Source organism: Heterocephalus glaber, unplaced genomic scaffold (genome assembly GCF_053883595.1).
Source record: "Heterocephalus glaber isolate CG9 unplaced genomic scaffold, H.glaber_assembly_v1.0 deba00001428, whole genome shotgun sequence".
NCBI lineage: Eukaryota > Metazoa > Chordata > Mammalia > Rodentia > Bathyergidae > Heterocephalus > Heterocephalus glaber.
In genome coordinates, this window is record NW_028258293.1 from 25,736,633 (window position 1) to 25,756,720 (window position 20,088).

Genomic DNA, 20,088 nt, shown 5'->3' on the forward strand with positions numbered 1-20,088 from the left:
AATGATAACTTCACTTATGTTACTGGAAAAAATCTAGAGACACATGCCTGGAAATTCACACACATAAGGCAACTGCAAATTCAAAGATATCTTTCAGTAGTTTTCTCTTGCTCCTTTTACACAAAACATATTCAAAATTGAATGCTCTGATATTTTAACTAGCTTTATACAGAGAAACTGATGGAACTTAAGTGTCTATCACTATAAAAATAATTATCAGAATGTGTAAAACTGATATGAAAATATTTTCCTAGGATTAAGGAAAATATTTTCATAACTCTAATAAATGTCCCTAATTACGAATGGAAAACAAATATCAGAATTTAATTTAAAATTTAAATGATAAAGACCTCATCTATTACCTTGGAAAAGTATTCTATTAAAAATAACTAAGTATCTTTGTATAACACTATAATTTGTTACTTCTAAAGGATGTGAAAATTGTGCGGACAATTGCTATAGATCCAGAGCAACATGAAAATTCCAAGCAACTTGACATCTAAATCTCAAAACTTCTTGTTGACTGGCATTCCTGGCTTGGAGTCTGCCCAGGCCTGGATCTCCATTCCCTTTTGTTGTCTTTATGCCATTGCCCTCTCTGGGAACAGCGCGATCCTCTTTGTCATCATCACCCAGCAGAGTCTCCACAAGCCCATGTACTATTTCCTCTCCATGCTGTCAGCCACAGATCTGGGCTTGACTGTTTCTACAATGTCAACAACTTTGGGTATCCTGTGGTTTGATGCAAGAGAAATCAGTCTAGATGCTTGCATCATCCAAATGTCTTTCCTTCATGGATTCACCTTCATGGAATCTGGAGTGCTAGTGGCTATGGCTTTTGATCGCTATGTGGCAATCTGTAACCCTCTCAAGTATACTACAATTCTCACTAATTCCAGCATCATTCAGATGGGACTCCTAGTGATTTTACGTACTGTGGTTTTAATACTGCCACTCCTTTTGCTCCTTAAGCGTGTCTCTTTCTGCAGAATGAATGTCCTTTCCCATTCTTACTGTTATCATCCAGATGTGATTAAATTAGGATGTTCAGACACTCAAGCAAATAGCATTTGTGGATTAGTTGATCTTGTCTTTACCACAGGAATAGATGCACCATGTATCATCCTGTCTTATATCTTGATTATTCACTCTGTTATCAATATTGCCTCTCCAGAAGAAAGGTACAAGGTGTTCAGCACCTGTATCTCCCACATTGGAGCAGTTGCTATATTCTACACCCCCATGATAAGCCTGTCTTTGGTTCACCGCTATGGTCAGTCAGCTCCCAAAGTGGTCCATTCAATGATGGCCAATGTATACCTGCTTTTGCCTCCTGTGCTCAATCCTGTCATCTACAGTGTAAAAACAAAACAGATCCGCAAGGCTGTACTGAGTCTCCTCCTTACAAAATAAGCAGAGGGTATGTTTGAAAAAACTTTCACGTAAGCAATGTTTTTCTGTAAAAAGAAACTCTAGTAGGTTAATATCTTGGTTAATGTCACATTATTCATTTATTCCACAGTATTTCATAAACTTTTTCTGCGTCCAGTCATAAACGATATAGTATGCAACCCAAGAATTTTATAGTTTAATAAAGGAGATAGGAAAAATAAAGCAATTAAATAAGAAAGACAGTACACCAAGTAATTTTCCTGACTGTTTAATGCTAAGTGTTCTACTATGTGCTAAAGACACATTTTACTTATTCTTCAAAATATCACAAACAAACATATAATATGAGTAATTATGTTTTACTTTTGAAGAAATTGAAGTTTAGAGATATTTAGACCATCAAAGGCACACAACTAACATCAAGCAGCCTTGAGATTTTAATCCAGGATTCTTGTATCTCGGGACCCCTGTTCTTCATATCTGTTACATACTGTATGAAAAGCAGTAAGAAGAAATATTATAGGATCAAAATAAGACCTGGCTCTCCACTAATCTGTAGCATGTCTCAAAAAGTTATGGTATCCCTTCTAGAGTATACTTTAGTTTGTCTTTATTATGGATAAGACTTAATATGAGAGTTAAAAATAGATAGCTTATGGCATGTAAACTTAAATTATTATTCAGTGCTGGACAATCAAAAGAATACTTCTGGAATTAGAAATTCTTTCTTATTTGATACAGAAAGAGCTCTGGAGAGTTAGATATTTTATGAGGTTGAGTGAAGAAAATTTTAGAATAGAAATTATTATCTATTTTTTGCACAATAATCCCTTAGGCATTTACTAAAATCTATGTACCCTTACTCTGGAAAAAAAAACCAAGATAAACACATTCACATTATTTTCCATACAATTTTTAAATTCAAAAATTCCATAAAGGCCTACAGGGGTTTCTTTCTAAACCAAGTAACTAAGATAAAGAATTGGTAGTTCTTAACTTATAAGCAGTTGTACAGAGCTAGGCCCCAAATGCTTTATACCCAAAAAGGGATTCAAGATGAAGGCAGCCAAAAATCTTAAAACATCTATTGCATAAAATGGTTGGAAAAATTCAGTGGAAAATGGAGATAGAAATCTGATTGGAGTTATATCAACTTCATTAGGGAATTGAAGTTGAGAAAATGATGATAAATATGAATGATATTCCATGTATCTCATCTCACAAACTCTGAGACACAGTGTGCTATATCCAGCACACACCAAATTGCAAGCCATTTGCGTATAATTTTCCAAGTTTGTGTTAATTGATCTCATAACAGTAACTTTGAAATCATTATAAAGAGAATGTTTACACCACAAGAATTTGCAAATATCACAAGTGAGAACCTTTCTTCCTTTAAGAGATTTGGTTTATTATCATAACTACGACTTAGGAATATTTTATATATGGTTTTGCAGGAAGTAATAGAAATTAATAGACCAATAAATGTATTTCCTTGCACACAAGAAATTCAAAATCTAATGTGTGAAATATCAACATGGGCAAAAAGTTATGAAATTATGCACGTAGAGGTGTGGTAGTCAATAATATAAGAATAATATTTTACACCACTTGTGTCACCATCTAAATTTGAATGGTCTCCAAAGGTCCACCAAGAGAACCTTTTGGTAAGCAACTGCATGGAAGAATATAAGAAATATCATGTCACAATTTCACTAAATTCTAAATCAACAAGTCATACCTAGACATAAACATTGAGATAATGAAATCATAAGATATTTTTATTTTGTTTTCTCTATCTGCCCACTTCCTCCAGGTAAATTTAGACTACAGCATTAGGTGCTTAAAGGGCTTTCTTTTAATGAAAAGCAGTATTATAGCAAAATTTATTTGTAAATTTATAAAAATTTGGCTATTTTTAAAAATAATTTAAAGGGGACATTTTTGCTCTAGTAATTATACATATAGTTGAGTTCTTGGAATTTCAGAAATGCATAAAAAATAAGAATGCTAATGTACAGGAACTTTTACATTGAGGTGCTTACTGGACTTTGTGCATTGAAAGTATGCTACATGGTAAATGACAAAGACTAGATACCTGAGTGAGACCTCTGCCTCTTAGAAGTGAGCAAGATGATGAGAAAAGAGTGATGTTCTTGTACATATTTGGTAACTCTTATAAGGTATAGGGTGAGACCCAAAGCTTGTATAATTTCATTGGGTTTAATTTGCATTTTATGATTTATAAAATGTCTAAGATATACGTGTACATGTCTCTAATTATAATTTATTAAGAATAGATAAACACTTAAGTTAATAGTAGTGTACTCTTGAGGTAAACTTACTAAACAAACATTCTGATAAAGTTTAATAGATCAAAGGGTATTATTGAAATCACAAAAGAGAATATTAAAAGTAAATAAATGGGAAAATCATCATCATCTTCATCATAGGAGAGACTTAGGAGCTGAGTAATTTATCCAAAAATCAATCTCATAAAAGACAGTGACCAAAAAAAAAAAAAAAAGAAACAAACAAACAACAACTGTGGGCATATGAAGGGAGAGATAGAGGTGTACCTTTACCTTATACTTATCCACCTAAAGACTTATTAACTCTTTTGGACCAAATACAAATCTTTTCTGACTAACAGGAAAAAGAAGAAAACTACAGTGTGCTTGTCAAAGTTTCTCACTTGACTCCACTACCAAAGAGAGCAAAGAATCCTTTGCATATGCTGTCCTCAAAGATAAAAAATTGGGGGCCAGGGATTTAGCTCAGTGGTTTTGCCTCCTGCTGCACAAGAGCAAGGACCTGAGTTCAATCCCCAGTACCAAAAAAAAAAGATAAAAATTTGGCCCAGTGTGAGATAATAGTAATGATAGAAATAAAAGAGAAGAAAAATGCAACACTAACAAGATGATCTCTCTATCTTGGCATCTATATTCTGTCTCCAACTTTGGTTGATCTTATTTCAGGTCAAGCAGGAGTCATAGTGAAATCCAAAGTAAACTTGTGGAATAGCACTAATTCCTACGTTCCTATACAGTAGAGTGGTGCCTCAGTTCACGAATTTAATTCGTTTCATGATTCTGAAAAAGATGGCCACGTTCGTGTTTGTGTGGGAAACATGGCCATACTTGTGTTCATCACCAATGCAGAGTTCACAGCAAACAAAATTTTGCCAACCGCTTTTGTTTGCAAACCAAATTTATTCATAAACAAGTGTTTGTGAACTGAGGTACCATTGTATGTATTTGCAAGGAAATAGTTATAAAATAATAATAAAATATCATAACCATAATCAAAGCTAATATATTGATTTTTTATCATACAAAAGCCAGAAAGCAAACTTATGCATGCTTTTTGAGGTCAGTGTCATTCTGAGTCCCAGTACGATTTTACACACACTAATGTCTCCAGAGACTCTTACTCAGGCTTCTAATTGTGCCTCCTACCTTTTCTTTCTTCAACTGATCAATTGTTATCCAAAAAATTTACAGGAGAAAAATAAATCAACATTTTTTTCATTCAAAAGGATGGAATCTAGTATTTCTTACCTTTGAAATAAAGTGCATGCTCATCTACCTCATTCCTCATTCTCCAAAAGAGGCTCTTTTCCCCACATTTTTCATATGCACCAAGTTAATTTCATGCTGAATCGTGCTGCTCCCCATTCAAGAATATCACATTCCTTCCTCCTCTGGTTTCCGTTTATATTATCGTCATAGTTCCATATTTTCCATAAGTAACTTTGACCAATCCAAACTCTAACAATATAGCTTTAATAAATTTATTCTCTATAATCTTAAAGATCACACTCTACACAGTCTATTTTCTACAAACTAATACATATGCTGTCTTTAACTGAGTGTTCTTTTGAAATATTTTTTAGCATCTACACTGAAGCCCTGCTTTGATAACGCATCTGGAAAACCTAGCACACATCTGAGTACAACTTGTCGAGGAATTTTTGAGAATGCTAAAGGGATGAAAGAAAAAAGACAAGAAGTGACAATCCAGTAAAGAATAAATAAAGTGAAAATTCTGGATCCAAATGCAGACATTATTATTTATTTATTCATTTATAGTACTAGAGATTGAATCCTAGCCCTTTACTCTGAGGTGCATCCCCAGACATTTTTGGGGGGGGGGGTGGACACAAGATCTAACTAAGCTGCAAAGTTGCCCAGGCTGTGCTCAAACTTTCCACCTTCCTATCTCAGCCTCCCAGAATGCTGGGATTACAGGCATAGGACACCACCCCTGGCTTGAAACTATTTTCAAAATGCACACATAAAAGAATACTTTATTCAGGTGGAGCTCAATTGTTTAACAAACTAAAGAAAATAAGTGAAAAAGAAAATGTTATCATACAATATATTCTTCTATTTTCTGCCTGTATCTAATATATTCTGCCTCTCTACTGGCCAAGAATATACATCGCAGTAGTAATAAAAATAAAACAACAACAACAAAAGAATCTCTTCAGGCTTCCCAATATGACCTAGATTTGAGAACTATAATACACAGAGTTTAGCTATTATATATATATATAGTTACCTTTGGACTCAACAAGCAACATTAATTCATGGGTCTCTACCCTGTGGAATTTAGTCATGACAAGACACCAAATTAGCCAGTTCTTTAAAATCAACCTTTCTCTCAATATTATTCTCTGTCTAAATATATGCAGAAATTATTGCTTTTGTTTATTTGGAGAACCATAATTAATACAGTTATTCCTTCAGTATTCCCTGAGATATACTCAAGAAAGTATATCTTGACAAAGATCTGTATGCAAATATTCACAGCAGCTTTATTTATAACAGCTAAAATTAGACAAAAAAATAAAATGTTCACTAACAGGACAACAAATCCAAAAATAATATGTGATGCCAAAGAAGTCAGTGGTACCAAGAACATGTTCTACTAATTCCAGGTAGATAAAACTCTGGAAAAGACAAACCTCAGACATAGTAACATAAAATAAAGCACAGTAAAATTTGCTCAAATCTATGCTACATAAGGATTGTCTGATGTACAAAACAATATAATTTTAACAATAATGGAAATGTACTGTAGATTGTCATGACCTTAACACAAATGTATATATTTGTCAAAACTCATCAAAACATATACGCATTTTACTATATGAAAATTATATCATTTAGATCAATAAAATTGATATAAATGCTTATTTTGATTTTGTAAATAGTATTAAATAAGAAAAATAATAGAAAGCATCTATAAATATTAGATGCACTATAAATATAAATTATTATATTCCATGAAAAAATAAGTAATTTTCTTGGAAATAGTTTTTATTTTTACCTAAGTGCTGTCAAAAACTATCTTCCTGCCATGAAACAGCCATCCTCGTGAAGGATTCTTAACTTCATAGTTCTATTTCACCATTTGCCTCCAATATATGGAAAACCATTTAATAAACATTAATTTTATACTGCTGTGATCCAAGATACTATAGAAATATCTGATATAGTATTTAACTCATAATAAGAGTTAGTTCTGTAAAATGTTTACAAAAATCATACAGCACAAAAAAGACCCAAGAGAAAATATTTGGTCTTTATCCTTAAACACAAATGTATGCCAAAGCAAAAAAATAGCAATTTTTGTTAAAGTCTACACATGTTGCAAGCACACATAGATATTCATTCATACACAAAGAATTCTTCCAGCAAAAACATAAAAATAAAAAGTGTTTGTGATTTGATCCACCACTTTCGATATCTCCAGAAAACTGCTAACCTGTCTAAATTGAGCATGGTAGAGTGGGACAGTACTTTCCGCAAGGAATGTGTATGCTGCCTGGGCAAATTAGTGCTCTCCTGGGTTTCACCATTAAAATTATCATTCATAAATATAAAAGAGTTGTCCTCGCTTTGCTAAACCTGTCTAATATACAGAAAAGCATTCAAACTGGCATCAAAGCTAACTCAAGTAATTGTTCTCAGACAACTCTTGGTTTTGTTTTAAATAAGATGTCCTAAATTTTTTATCATGACCAATTAATATAGAAGGATGAAAGGAAGAATTCCTTGGAAGTAAAGGTAAAGACTCGTCACATATGAATCATTGGCTTTTCTCCTTGACCATCACTGTTAGAGTCCCTAGTTTTTCACATCTTGAAAGGTAAGACTGATCCTATTCATTTCTGTCTTCTGACTTCTGAGTCATCTAAGCTTTTGCAAATATAATCACTTTCAGGTAGTTTACCTGTTTGCTAGACCTTATTTGTATATTAAATTCTTAAATCCCACTGTTTTCAAGGCATCCTTGCCTAGGTTCTTTGATGTGATCCCAGCAAAGTATGATAAAAATTGTGCTCCCTATTTCAGGCATATCATTTTGCCATTTCTCTCAAATTTAACAATCGAGTTACAAAACACAAAATCATATTTTCATCCTTCCTAATATTTAAAAAATATATTTCTAATGAGCTACAAAAGACTTCCTGGATCTTTTTCCCCTAATGCACTAGATTTGTTCCATTCTTTTAAAAGTGTTACAATTTTCATTTTAGTTCTGGAGCCCAAAGAGACATGTAGCACATACAATGAATATAACCTGTGGAAACATACAGACATGCGTACAGAAACTTGGCTGGACAATGTCCATTTTTATAGCTTGAGGCAATAATTTAAACGCAACTCATTTGGAAAATAGCTTATATGAAAATAATATAACAAAGACATGCAGCACAGACTCTGGCTCCATATTAAATATTATTCTTCCTTTCCTAGACATACAACTCCCTCACCTTCCCTATAATCCAATCCATGAACTCATTCAATGATTCCTAAACTGTATGTGGTAAAAAAATGAGACCTTTAATTTTGTCCTTCCAGGTTCCAGTCATAATGAATACTATTACATAACTTGTGCCTTACACATCACAAATGTGACAGCTTTTAGCCTTATTTATTATTTTTATCCAAATAATCCCACTAATCATATATTTAGATGTCCTGACAATGCAGAATTATTTTTAAATTTTCTAAATTCTTACTCCACATTCGAGCACTCACCTTCAGGCAGAATGGTAATAAAGAGTTCATAGAAGGGTGCCGGTACCTGGACAGCACTTGAAGTAGCACTAACCTTATCCATTTCCCCCTGCAGCTTCCCAAACTATATTCATTAGCAGTGACAAGATTAACATGTTGAAAATAATTGTTAACACACTACTGACACTACTAAACTTCATGAAAAGTCAAAAATTCATTTAGCCAAATAAAAAATTCATTAATTCACATGTACTATGTTGATATTTTAACATTATCTTTTAAAATAACAGAAGGGCTGGAAGGTAGCTCAGTGGAGAGCACTTGCCAGCATGCAAGGGGCCTCGTTTGATCCTCAGTACCGCAAAAATTTTAAAAATGAAATAAAACAATAGAAAGAGGGCATTATGGCTCTAAGAAGATTCTGTTTGCATTGCTTTCCCCAAATAATCATTTAATGGCAGCCAATTTTCCTGACAATGTATATTTTACTTCAAATCCTGAAACAAGTCCTTAATGTTCCCTCACTTTTTATTTATTTTCACCCTTTCCTCTAGTATCTTTATTATCACTCTTGTCTCTTTAACAAGAAAAAAGGAAACTTTCAGTGTTCTGGGTTTATTAAAACTGTCACTCCACACAGTTTCAGTCCTAGAGTATTCTCTGACTCTCTAGGACTTGCACTATTGAGTTTGCGCTTTCACAAGTTTTAGGCTATTGTTTAATTTATGTTTATCATTTTTCAGATTAGAGAACAACATATTAGACTGCATCAGTACATTCCTTATTTATGTATCATTAGCCATAATGTCTAGTAACTTCCTTTGGTCTTTGTGATAGATGTAAATGACAAGCCTCTTTTCTAAATTTAAGGAATTAGCACAGTCTGTTCAATAATATAATACATTGTCTCTAAATATTATCCAAAATGATGGTATTATAATAAGTTTATTTGTGTAATATAAGGATGACCATAATAGACAGTAAAAAAATAATTGTTCAAAATCTGATTAAATGAATGACTGGCATATGTTAATGTTCCATTACTACAAGCAGTTGTTTATTATTAATAAATTCTGAGGAATTAAAGTGCTTATTCAAATACAATCTAATCTTAAAGATTTAAAATCACATTTCCAAAAGCCATTCCACTAAAACTGAGTACCACTTTATATAGGCAAAGATAATACTTTAAAATCTTGATCAAGTTATAAAAGACATATTTTTTAATTATAAAAATTTTAAAAAGGACTTTCATATTGCCGGTGAAATTGATTACAGTGATTTATAATATTGACCATTATGTTTTTTCTAATAGAAATGCTACCTATTTTTCTACTACCTTTTGTATTACTAACCTCACAATATACCAACTACATTATTCCTATCTGTCATATCTATGCTTCAGGTGTATTTCTTAGGATGGTATTAGCCTCTGTATTGCATATGTTTTTGTGTCAGATGTTTTCTTCTAAAGATAATATATAGACCCTAGCAGTTGAGAGCAGAGCCTCTCACAAACATATTGTCCCAGATTTAAGCCCCAGTTCTATCACTGCTTAGTTTTGATACCAAAAACCAATGCGTTCAAACTTCTAAATTATAGCTTATACCTGTATAATAACTTCATTTGTTATAATAACAGCTGTCTCGTAGACTGGCTATGAGGACAAACAGAATAAAGCCTCTCACACACTGTCTATCCAATTCATGCTACATATGTTACTTTGTTGTAATGTTTCGATAGGAGCCTAAAAACAGCAATGCGTGTTAAGAATAGATAGAAGTCTATGTTTTTCTTGATTTTAAAAATGATGTTAGCCTACATAATGCTAAACTAGATTTTATGATTTTGCATTAAGAAGGTATTAATAACCAGAGTGATTGGAACAGAAATACTTTTCCTCACCTAAGTACATGTAGCAGTAAGAGTAAGCTGACATTGTCTTGAGCGGGGTTCTTGTTTTTGTGGTCACTCTGAATCTGACATGCATTCTGCCTAATAAATGCGAGTAATGTAATTTTTATCTATTACCTGTTCTCATTAATTATTCAATTTTTATTAACAATCACTCATTTCTCCTTCTAGCCCAATTCCTAATAATTGGTGATAAAAAGAACATCAAAAATAAGTACTGTGCAAAATAAATCCTTTCCATGTGCAGACATCCTAAACAGATCTTAAACTCTAGTTAAAAAAATAAATCATATCTATTTTTAAAAGGGGGTTAAAATGTAAACAATGTCTACTTTTCTAATTAAAATTATATACTAATACATTTTTATTTCAGAGCAGTGGGCTATCACAAACGAATTGTGCTCCCATGCACTATAATGCCAATCTATCCTAACCCTACCTGGCCGACTTTTCTCCTGACCAGAGTCCCTGGACTCTAATGGGCCCATGCATGGATCTCCATCCCTTTCTGCTCCCTCTATTTTTTTTTTTTTTTTTTTTTTTGGTACCAGGGATGGAACTTGGGTCCTTGCGCTTTTGAGGCAGGCACCGGAACCACTGAGCTAAATCCCCAGCCCCTCTGCTGCCCCTATTTAACTGCCCTGTCTGGAGACAGCTTGATCCTATTCATAGCCTTCACTGAGACAAGCCTCCATGAACCCATGTACTATTTTCTCTCCATGTTGTCCACCTCTGACTTGGATTTATGCATCTCTACATTGGTGACAGTGCTAGAATATTGTGGCTCAATGCCCGAGAGATCAGCTTCAATGCTTGTTTATCACACATGTCTTCATTCATTTTTTTCACTGTCATGGAATCCTCAGTGCTCTTGGCCATGGTTTTTTATCGTTTTTGTGGCCATTTCTAATCCTCTGAGATATGCTTCCATCTTAACTTACCTTAAGATAGCACAAATTGGAGCAGCAATTATCACCAGAGGAACACTAATACTGATACCTATGGTGATCCTTCTTAAGCGCCTGTAATTCTGCCACAATCATGTTCGTCACTCTTACTGCTTCCACCCTGATGTGATGAAGCTGTCCTGTACAGACACCAGGATAAACAGTGCATTTGGACTTACTGTAATCATCTCCATGGCTGGAATTGATTCCATCTTTATCCTACTCTCCTATGTCCTGCTCATTCTCTCAATTCTCAACATCGCATCCCCTGGGGAGAGGAGGAAGGCCTTCAGCACCTGCATCTCTCACCTCTGCACTGTGACCATGTTCTACATCCCCTTGATAAGCCTGTCTTTTGTTCACAGATTTGGAAAATGTGCCCACCTTTTGTGCCCACCCTCATTGCTAATGTGTACCTGCTCATCCCTCCTGTGATGAATCCCATCATCTACAGTGTGAAAACAAAGCAGATTCAGAAAGCTGCACAGAAACTATCTTCCAAGAAAAATTAAATTTAAAATTAGCTATTCTTAGAAAGTAATTCTTCAGATATCATTAAAAAATATTTCACAAGTTGGCATTACAAACCACATCTTTCTAGAGTTGGATGCAACTAGATGTTGCCCAGAACAAATTTCTACTCAATGTTCTTTTCTATCTATAACTGTGTTTCCTTTTCATTTATCACATTTATAATTTGAATCTTCTCATCTCTTAACCACCCTATTAACATCCCACATTTCTGGGATTTTCTTACTCTCTAGCACCTGTCATGGCTTTTCAGGTTAATTTTCCAAACATCCCATTCAGTCACATCACTCTATTTCTTCCAAATAAAAGCATATTCTAGTTTGATATACTCATGAATTGAACTAGTACTTGGAGTCATACATAATAACTTCATTTCTTAAGGACTTTCACAGTCTGGATTTAGCTTATATTTTCTACTTTAAATTCCACCTTTTGACATTGACTGACTCTCCCTGTTCACAAAATCAGGTGCTATTTGTTTGGGCATATTACGCTTTCTCCTTTCTCCTTCATTTATACTTCTCTTCTTTTGGACTTTCCAATTGTCCCTTCACCACCTGCAATTTCCTCTGCTTTGCAAGGCTCATTTAAAATAGTATCCACATTAATTTTTTCATGATGGTACTGAGGATCTTACATTTTCCTTTCCCAATATTTTATCAATGTTTTACCTAAGTCTTCCTGTAACACATTTGGTTATTATGTCTCCAGCAAAACTGTACTTTTCCTAAGGATAAACAACAAGCTTATTTTCTTTGCACCCTTTGAGGTCCTAGCAAACTCTTTCTCATAAGAGTTATCCCATAAATGTGTCATTTTTACCTTTTACTTTGAGTCATGTTTTTACTAAGTCACTAAGTTTTCCCAGGCTGGGCTCAAACTTGTGGTTCTCCTGCCTCTGCCTCCCAGTGTTCTGGGGCTACAGATACGTACCACTGTGTCCAGCTTTACTTTAATTTTTAAAAATGTCATCTAACCCCAATTTTTCTTCTCATATAAGAAAAAGTATAATACTTCTATATATTTTATATATAAGGATATAATGTTTACATATAAGGATACTGGAGTCCCTAAAATTATGGTAACTGAGGCTTATCTACTTACATAACCTATAATCAAAAGCAAATAATAAACTAAACTTTTGACTTTACTTTTATCATTAGGTGTTTTAGATGGGCAACTTGGCCCTTTAAGTCATCTCAAATGTATGAGTTATTGAATGTATTTTCTTCTTTCCTATGCACTTTGGTACACACACCAAAGACTCAAAAAATCTTGAATTACCTAGCGCAAGTTTTCAAGGACATTCCTAAAAAGCAATTGTCAAACAAATAAGTCTCTAGTATAATAGAGAATTAGTGTCCCTCTGGTCTTATTCCATTCTATAAATCTCTATTGTATCCGAATGAACTTTTTAATTTTATTAAATTAAATTTATGTATAAAATACATTCACATATTAAATATATTTCATATGTATTTATTACTCAAAAATATGACACTATAAACTTCTCTTTGACTCTTGCATCAAATTGTTCACCAAAAACAGATACCCAAGACTTTGATAAAGATGGTTTATTTTGAAGGATATCTTAGAAAGTAGAAATGAAGAAATGTGAAAAATAGACTGCTACATTAGAAAAAAGCAAAAAAGCACACATTAAATAGCAGATAACCACTCTGGACACCTGGAGTTCAGTCCCTGTGAGACCACTAGAGTAACTGAATGAAACAGGCCTCAGAATTTTCCATTGAAGTGTAGTAAATCCAATACATCATCTATTCTCTCCCGGTTTTAGTGATGGAAGATTCATCCCTGGGAGTAACTCCCTTCAGTTACCAGTTGTACCAGAACACAGCTATTAAGTTCCTCTGATGTCAAAGAAAAGTTCTAAAGCACAGAAGGAGAGAGCAGATATTGAAGGTTCAATGTTATCAGCATAATGCAATTTATCTTCCACTACTGTAGGTGAACTGAGGAGGGTGCTAAGAAATTATAAGGTAGAAGACCTGTGCCATCTGCCACAATCCACTTTAATAACCACCCAGACTCATCTGTGCATCATATTTATTCCAGCCTGTATCACTGCTTCCAGATATTGGCTGGCCACAGTCTCTAAGAAGGATTTAATAGCCAAACTTCAGTGACAAAAGCCATGATACCCTCAATAGTCTTGAGGTCATAACTGATAGCTTCACTCTCCTTTACCAATTTTTTTTCTAGATTCATTTTATTCTAAGCTACTTCCCATAGTTCAGGTTTCTGCCCATTGAAATGATCTAGTTCTTCACTCATGAATAATAGAAGTCCTCATTACATTTCCCTGGCAAACTATAGCTTCTATAGTCATCGCTTTGCTCTTTTTGTTTTAATAATCTAATTGAGGTAAAATTGATGTGAAACTGCACATATTTAATATATGTAACAAATTAGGATACGTGCATACAGCCATGAAGCCATCCAAAATATAGGTCATAATCATATCCATTGCCTCCAAAAGCTTTCTTATACCCTATTGTAGTTTTGGTTTCTTATTTCTTTATTTGTTGGTTGGTTGTTTTGATTTTGGTATTGTGGTAAGAACATGTAGTATGAGATCTCTGATCTTAATAGTCTTTAAATCCACAATACAGTGTTATAACTATAGGCATTCTGTTGTACACTTGTCTACAGCTTATTCATTTCTAATAACTGAAGCTTAATACCCAGTGAACCAAAACTCTGTTTCCCCCAAATTGTCCTTTTATTTATCAGTCATTAAACACCATGAGTTGTCCAAGTAAATCCTCCAAATTCTGTATGTTATTCTCTCTATTCCTGCCATGTAGCAACAAACCAAGTTCCTAATCATGGGTCAATTACAATGAAATTATAGTTTTTTATTCTTTCCTAATGTTTTACTAGTATAATTGACCAGAGTTGAGACTTCTTAATGTCCATGCAGATGATGACATATTTGCATAATAGAACCCAGGTAGCTTCTTTAACCTCCCAAAGCCAGGGAAATACAATTACCAGAAGAACCCAAAAGGTCCAAAGGACAGACAAGGAGCTTTAACAAGTAGTTGTGGTGATGGTTATGACTTCCTTGGGGAAAAACAGACAAGCAGCCAACAAGGGGCTAAGTAAACTTTATCACAAAAAGAAAGCAATGGAGGAGTAGGCTGGAGAGGCTGGAAGAGATGTCAGACTTTCATGTAGGCTTCATCCTGAATGAAAAAGAAACAGCTTACACTATTGAGCAGTAATTGGTCAAGACTATTGGGCATCCTCAAATCAAAGTTACCCGAGGAGTCCTGTGTCTTCTGAGGATAAGCCTGGCTTACTTTCCCTGCCACATTCAATCAATCCGTGGAAAATGTGACCTACATGGAATGTGACGATGAACTATGGCTTTTGGTACTCATAGTCTGACTGTACAAGGAACATTTAAATAGCTACCGTACATATCAAATAAGAGGAAATAGGTAAATAAATACAAGGAGGGGCCAAAAAAATCCCAAAATTTGAGACAAAGAGAAGCCAGAGCAGCTATAGGCTGCTCAAGAGAAACTCAACATATTGCCACTTTCCAGGCTCATGTGTTTCCCTAGAAGTTTCAGGTACTCAAGAAATGGGGAATCAAAGTAAAACACATATGAAAACTTTAGTATCCTATTTCCAGTTTTTCTATAACTTAGAAATCATTTAAATATATTTAGAAAATCTGATGAGAGAGCTTCAGTCACATATCAAAATCTCTAGTGCTGGTCTATCAGATTGTATGTAGCTCTATGTCTGGGACTAATACCAGAAAGTGGGAAACAGTTGCTTACTCTTAAACTAACACAGTGAATAAAGAATATTTGATTAATTACATATGTTCTAAGGCAATGATGGCAATCCTGGGGATTAAATTGGCTAAGCAGAAGAATATTTCAAATTAGAAGTTTTCTTTTTAGCAAAACTGCTTAAGGCAAAAGCCCCAAGGATTATAAAAGCACTGATTATATAATCATAGTCACTGATTATATTAACAGAACAATTACATAAAATTAAAGGATAAGCACATGTTTTAACATGTCATATCATTCCTGCAGGCTAGTAGACAGAACCAGGCATTTCAAAGCAAAAATTAAAAAGTAATCAAGGTTTAAAATTAACTTTGTTAGGCTTAGGAGCAATAACATTTCCCTTATGTATAATTTAATTTTTTCATAAAATTCTCATGTTTATTATATTAGAGAATTATTTGCCTGGCAATTACTTTTTTAGGAGTGTACTTTAATATTAAATACAATAATAATATTAATAATAAATGATGCTGCACACTATTAAACTTTAAGGACACTAATACTTCTTAGTCTCCAACAATTTAAGAGAATTAAATAAAAATTCAAAAGCAATTTCAAAGCAACCTGCATTAATTTAAATCTATTTCTGTATTCGTTGTTCTGTGCTTTCTTAGATAGAAAATAAATCTAGTTTAAAACTAATATCCTCAAAATTATGCGTTTATATGTTCATTATTTATTTAATCATTGGTATTTATCAATACCTGCCATTTGTAAAAGTAAATAAAGCATGATTTTGACAGGCATATATTTTCATGAAGCATTTCTAACCATGTATGTCTATCAAATTAATCCACATGCCCTATCAGTACCTCAAATACAGCAAGGCCAAAACCAAATTAACTGTTTTTATTACATATGATTTACTTCTTCTGTTCATAATGAATGGTGTAAGGTTATTGAAGCAGCTTTCTTTCTTTGGAGAAACTTAGCCAAGCATGCCTCAGAGCACTGACATGTCTTTCTGTTTAAATTTCTATTTGATCAGAACCAAACATATCTGATCCCCTTTTGTGATGCCACCCTTTTCTTTCAATCAACAAAGCCTGTTTTATTGATATCACCTTTGGTTTTTCCCTCATTTGTCACCATTCAAATACCTTCTAACAGACGTGTAGCCTTTTTGATGTCACATTTTATGTGGCACTTCCTGCTTCACTGTTCGACACCTCAGCATCTCTCTTATCATAGACATATTCTTTCAGGAGGCCAGATCTTCAATATCAACTCATTCTAATCTATCTGTTGTGAAAGGTCAGATTAATTTTATAATGCAATCTTAACATTGCTTTAAACAACCTTTCACAGCTTCTCTTGCTCTGCAAATTGCAAACAATCTCCACTGGCCAACAGGACACTAAATCCTAATCCTATGTACTTTTCTTTAAAATTTTCAGAGAGTATCTATGTCAACACTCTATTTTTCTGATAAAGAAACAGAAGCCCTTAACTATGTGTCTCTTCTTTGCATCGCTGTTATTCACAGTACAGAATTGGCTGGTTTTCTGATTTTACAACATAGAGCTCTTAGAACTCTACCACACTGCTTCGCACAACAATAAAAATATTTGAACTAATTACCTGTCATCCTTAATGAATCCTTGTTTCTCTATTTTTCAACGTTTTAATATGCAAGGTGATCAAAGTCTATGATGAAAGTTTAAATTTGAAATTTATTATCCTGAAAGACACATTAATGTTCCACCCTTCACAATATTCTCCTTCCCCGTATCCAGATACATTTATCCCATCATCATTGTGACTTTCTAAAGCAATTTTGGAAGTCATCTTTCTTGAACGTGTTTATAAGTTGTGACAGAAAATACAGTGAATGTCCCTGCTGAGTGCCACCCAATAAAAAAGGCAAGCTCAGAAAAAACATTACAGTGTGTTCCTGTCCACCTTATTCACCTGATCCGAAACAATGTGACTTCCGGCTTCTTTCCCAAAGTCAAAATGACCATGAGGATAAACATTTTGAATGGATTGGGAATGTCAAGGCAGCCAGTACAGCACAAATAAAGACATCCGTATAGATATCTTTTTTTTAATTTTCTTTTATTAGTACATGTTTGAAGTGCATGCATTTTACAGTCATCTTGGGGAGTTGGTATATGTACATAACACAGCTTGTTTCTTTTATTTCAATCCCTTTCCTCCCCCCCCCTCTTCCTTCTCCTCTAGTTCTCTGTTCCCCCTTTTCATTCTTGTTGGTATTGTTAATCCTAGTTCATGAATACTACTTGGCTATAAAGAAGGACAAATTTGAGTCATTTGTAGGAAAATGGATGCACCTAGAAAATATAATGTTGAGTGAAATTAATCAGACACACAAACTTAAATACCATACGGTATCTCTCATCTGAGTAAGGCAAGGTACAAACTAAGAGAAAAATAAAGGAAGGATAGATCAAGACAAGGGGGTGGATTGCAGATTCGAAGGTATGCAGGGGACCAAGGGGGAAGAAAGAGGGGAGGCAATGGAGAAATAGGTAGAATGAAGATATGCCAAGTACAAGGTCCTAATAACCTTAATGATAGCATAGATTTCTATGCAAGTTCTCCTAAATAAACTTCCTAAATTAGCCAGAAATTTCTATTCCTTTTGTATAGCAACCAAATGAACAGTCATAGCTAATTCTTTAATTAGTAGTTCTTCATTTCCCCCAATAAGTAAGCTATAAGCTACCAGTTATTTATTTTCCCAAACAGTGTTAATTACTATAGCATAAATTTTATCCAGCATATTAAAGGTATGGCTTATGGAAAGAAGATGATATGGAATTCCAATTTTCAGACCTATAGGATGTTAAAAGATCCTAACTGTATATCAAAACATGGTGAACAAATTACATCTGCAAGTGTTAGATTGAAATAAATGTTCAATGTAGATTAACCTAACCATAAGCCTTTATTTAACCTTACTGCTCCTATATTTAAACTAACAATCAGCCCAAATAGAGGTAGATAAAAATTACTTCAACTTTCTTCATATGATTCTCTTTCCTAGACTATGAAATACATCTCCAGTAATGGAAATAAATTAATTTGGAAACTATTACTGAGCACTAATTGTGTCACACTGCACTCTTCACATGTCAGGTAAATAAAAGTTTGGTTTTGCTTGAAAAACTACTTAGATAACACTAACCACTGTCTAGAAGTTAATTAACATAACCTTTGAATAAAGTCATGCTTCTTTTTTCTGAAAGTTATTTCCACTTGATTTCCTCAGCTGCCAAATCTCTCTTCTATTGTAAAAGCAACCACAATGGAGTTCCCTAACTTTGTTGCGCTTACTACTTGCTTCTGAATTGTAGAAATGCATCTGTTCATTTTAATAGACATTTAATGTATATGTAATATGTATCTGGGACTGTGCGGTTACCTAGAGGGATTTTTAAAGTATCTGTGACTCCAGTTACCCAAATGACAATAAGCACTATGTTCAAGACTATTTACATCATCCAAGTAATAATTCAATATAACTTTAAATTAAATTTTGGGGTTTTTTGTTTTTATTGTTTGTTTGTCTGTTTTTTGGTTTGGTCTTTGTCAACTTATCTAAGCATCTGCATTCCCTGATGCTAATTATCTAACAAGGGGGTCAGAGAAGTGCAATTTAGCAGAATGGCACTGAAATCCCTCAGAGGGGTATGTTTATCCCAGTTGGGTAAATGACTTTACCATCAAGTTCCCCTATAAAAATACTTCATTCATAGAGGTAAATCGGTGACCTTCACATATTCTACTCTAAGAATACGAGAAAGCTGCTCACTCTGACTGAAAGTTAAATGAAATAACTGCTTTCAGATCAGAAGCCGTACTTTTTATATCTGTAATAAATGTGTCTGATGGCTTTGGACTGTATCATGAGGAGCTTAGCTTAGATAAACACAAGAAAATATTCTTGGAAGCGAAGGTAAAAGCTAATGCTCGTCTTCTGGTGTTGCTCTTTCAACCCCTCTACTTGTAACAATTGTAATTCTCCACACTGTGAAAGGTAAGGGCCTCCCAAACTTACCACTGTCCTTGACCCCCACCTGACTCTGAGTTCCTGACTCTACTTACCCCCTACTGATTGGTTTACTGCTATGGGCCTGCTGCCTATTTAGAAGCCCAGATTCTATATAGAACTTTCCTTGTCATCTTTTTTAGCTATTTATAGAAAAACTTTTACTTCTTATATATCTGCATTTCCTGACACCTATAAAAATGAAATCCTAAGAAACACAGACCCATATTTATTATGGTTTAACTTTCTGATTGATTTGTAATTAATGCAACACTTCCATTCAGTCTCTTAAGCTTGCATCAAAAGACTTGTTTCCTCTTCTGCCGACAAAGATGTATATGAGTTAATACTCATTTCAAAAATCAATGTGTGTCTATCAGTGCTACCCTTTATACCATTGTCTTTGGTTGTTTTTCTTTAGATG

At 34.0% G+C, this 20,088-nt stretch overlaps 1 protein-coding gene and 1 pseudogene across 1 annotated transcript; both read left to right on the top strand.

Annotated features, from left to right (window-relative positions):
• Nucleotides 1-459: 459 nt before the first annotated feature.
• On the top strand, nt 460-1,413 carry LOC101700141 (olfactory receptor 51F1). The gene has a single exon (XM_004863457.3). It carries the CDS (start codon nt 475-477, stop codon nt 1,411-1,413), a length of 939 nt encoding a protein of 312 aa, XP_004863514.2. The 5' UTR covers nt 460-474.
• A 9,341-nt stretch (nt 1,414-10,754) lies between these two features.
• Nucleotides 10,755-11,797, top strand: LOC101699787 (olfactory receptor OR51C1-like; annotated as a pseudogene).
• Nucleotides 11,798-20,088: the final 8,291 nt, after the last annotated feature.

Bases quoted from the DNA above. Each gene is read 5' to 3' on its own strand.
- LOC101700141 (XM_004863457.3), top strand. From the start codon at position 475: ATGAAAATTCCAAGCAACTTGACATCTAAATCTCAAAACTTCTTGTTG.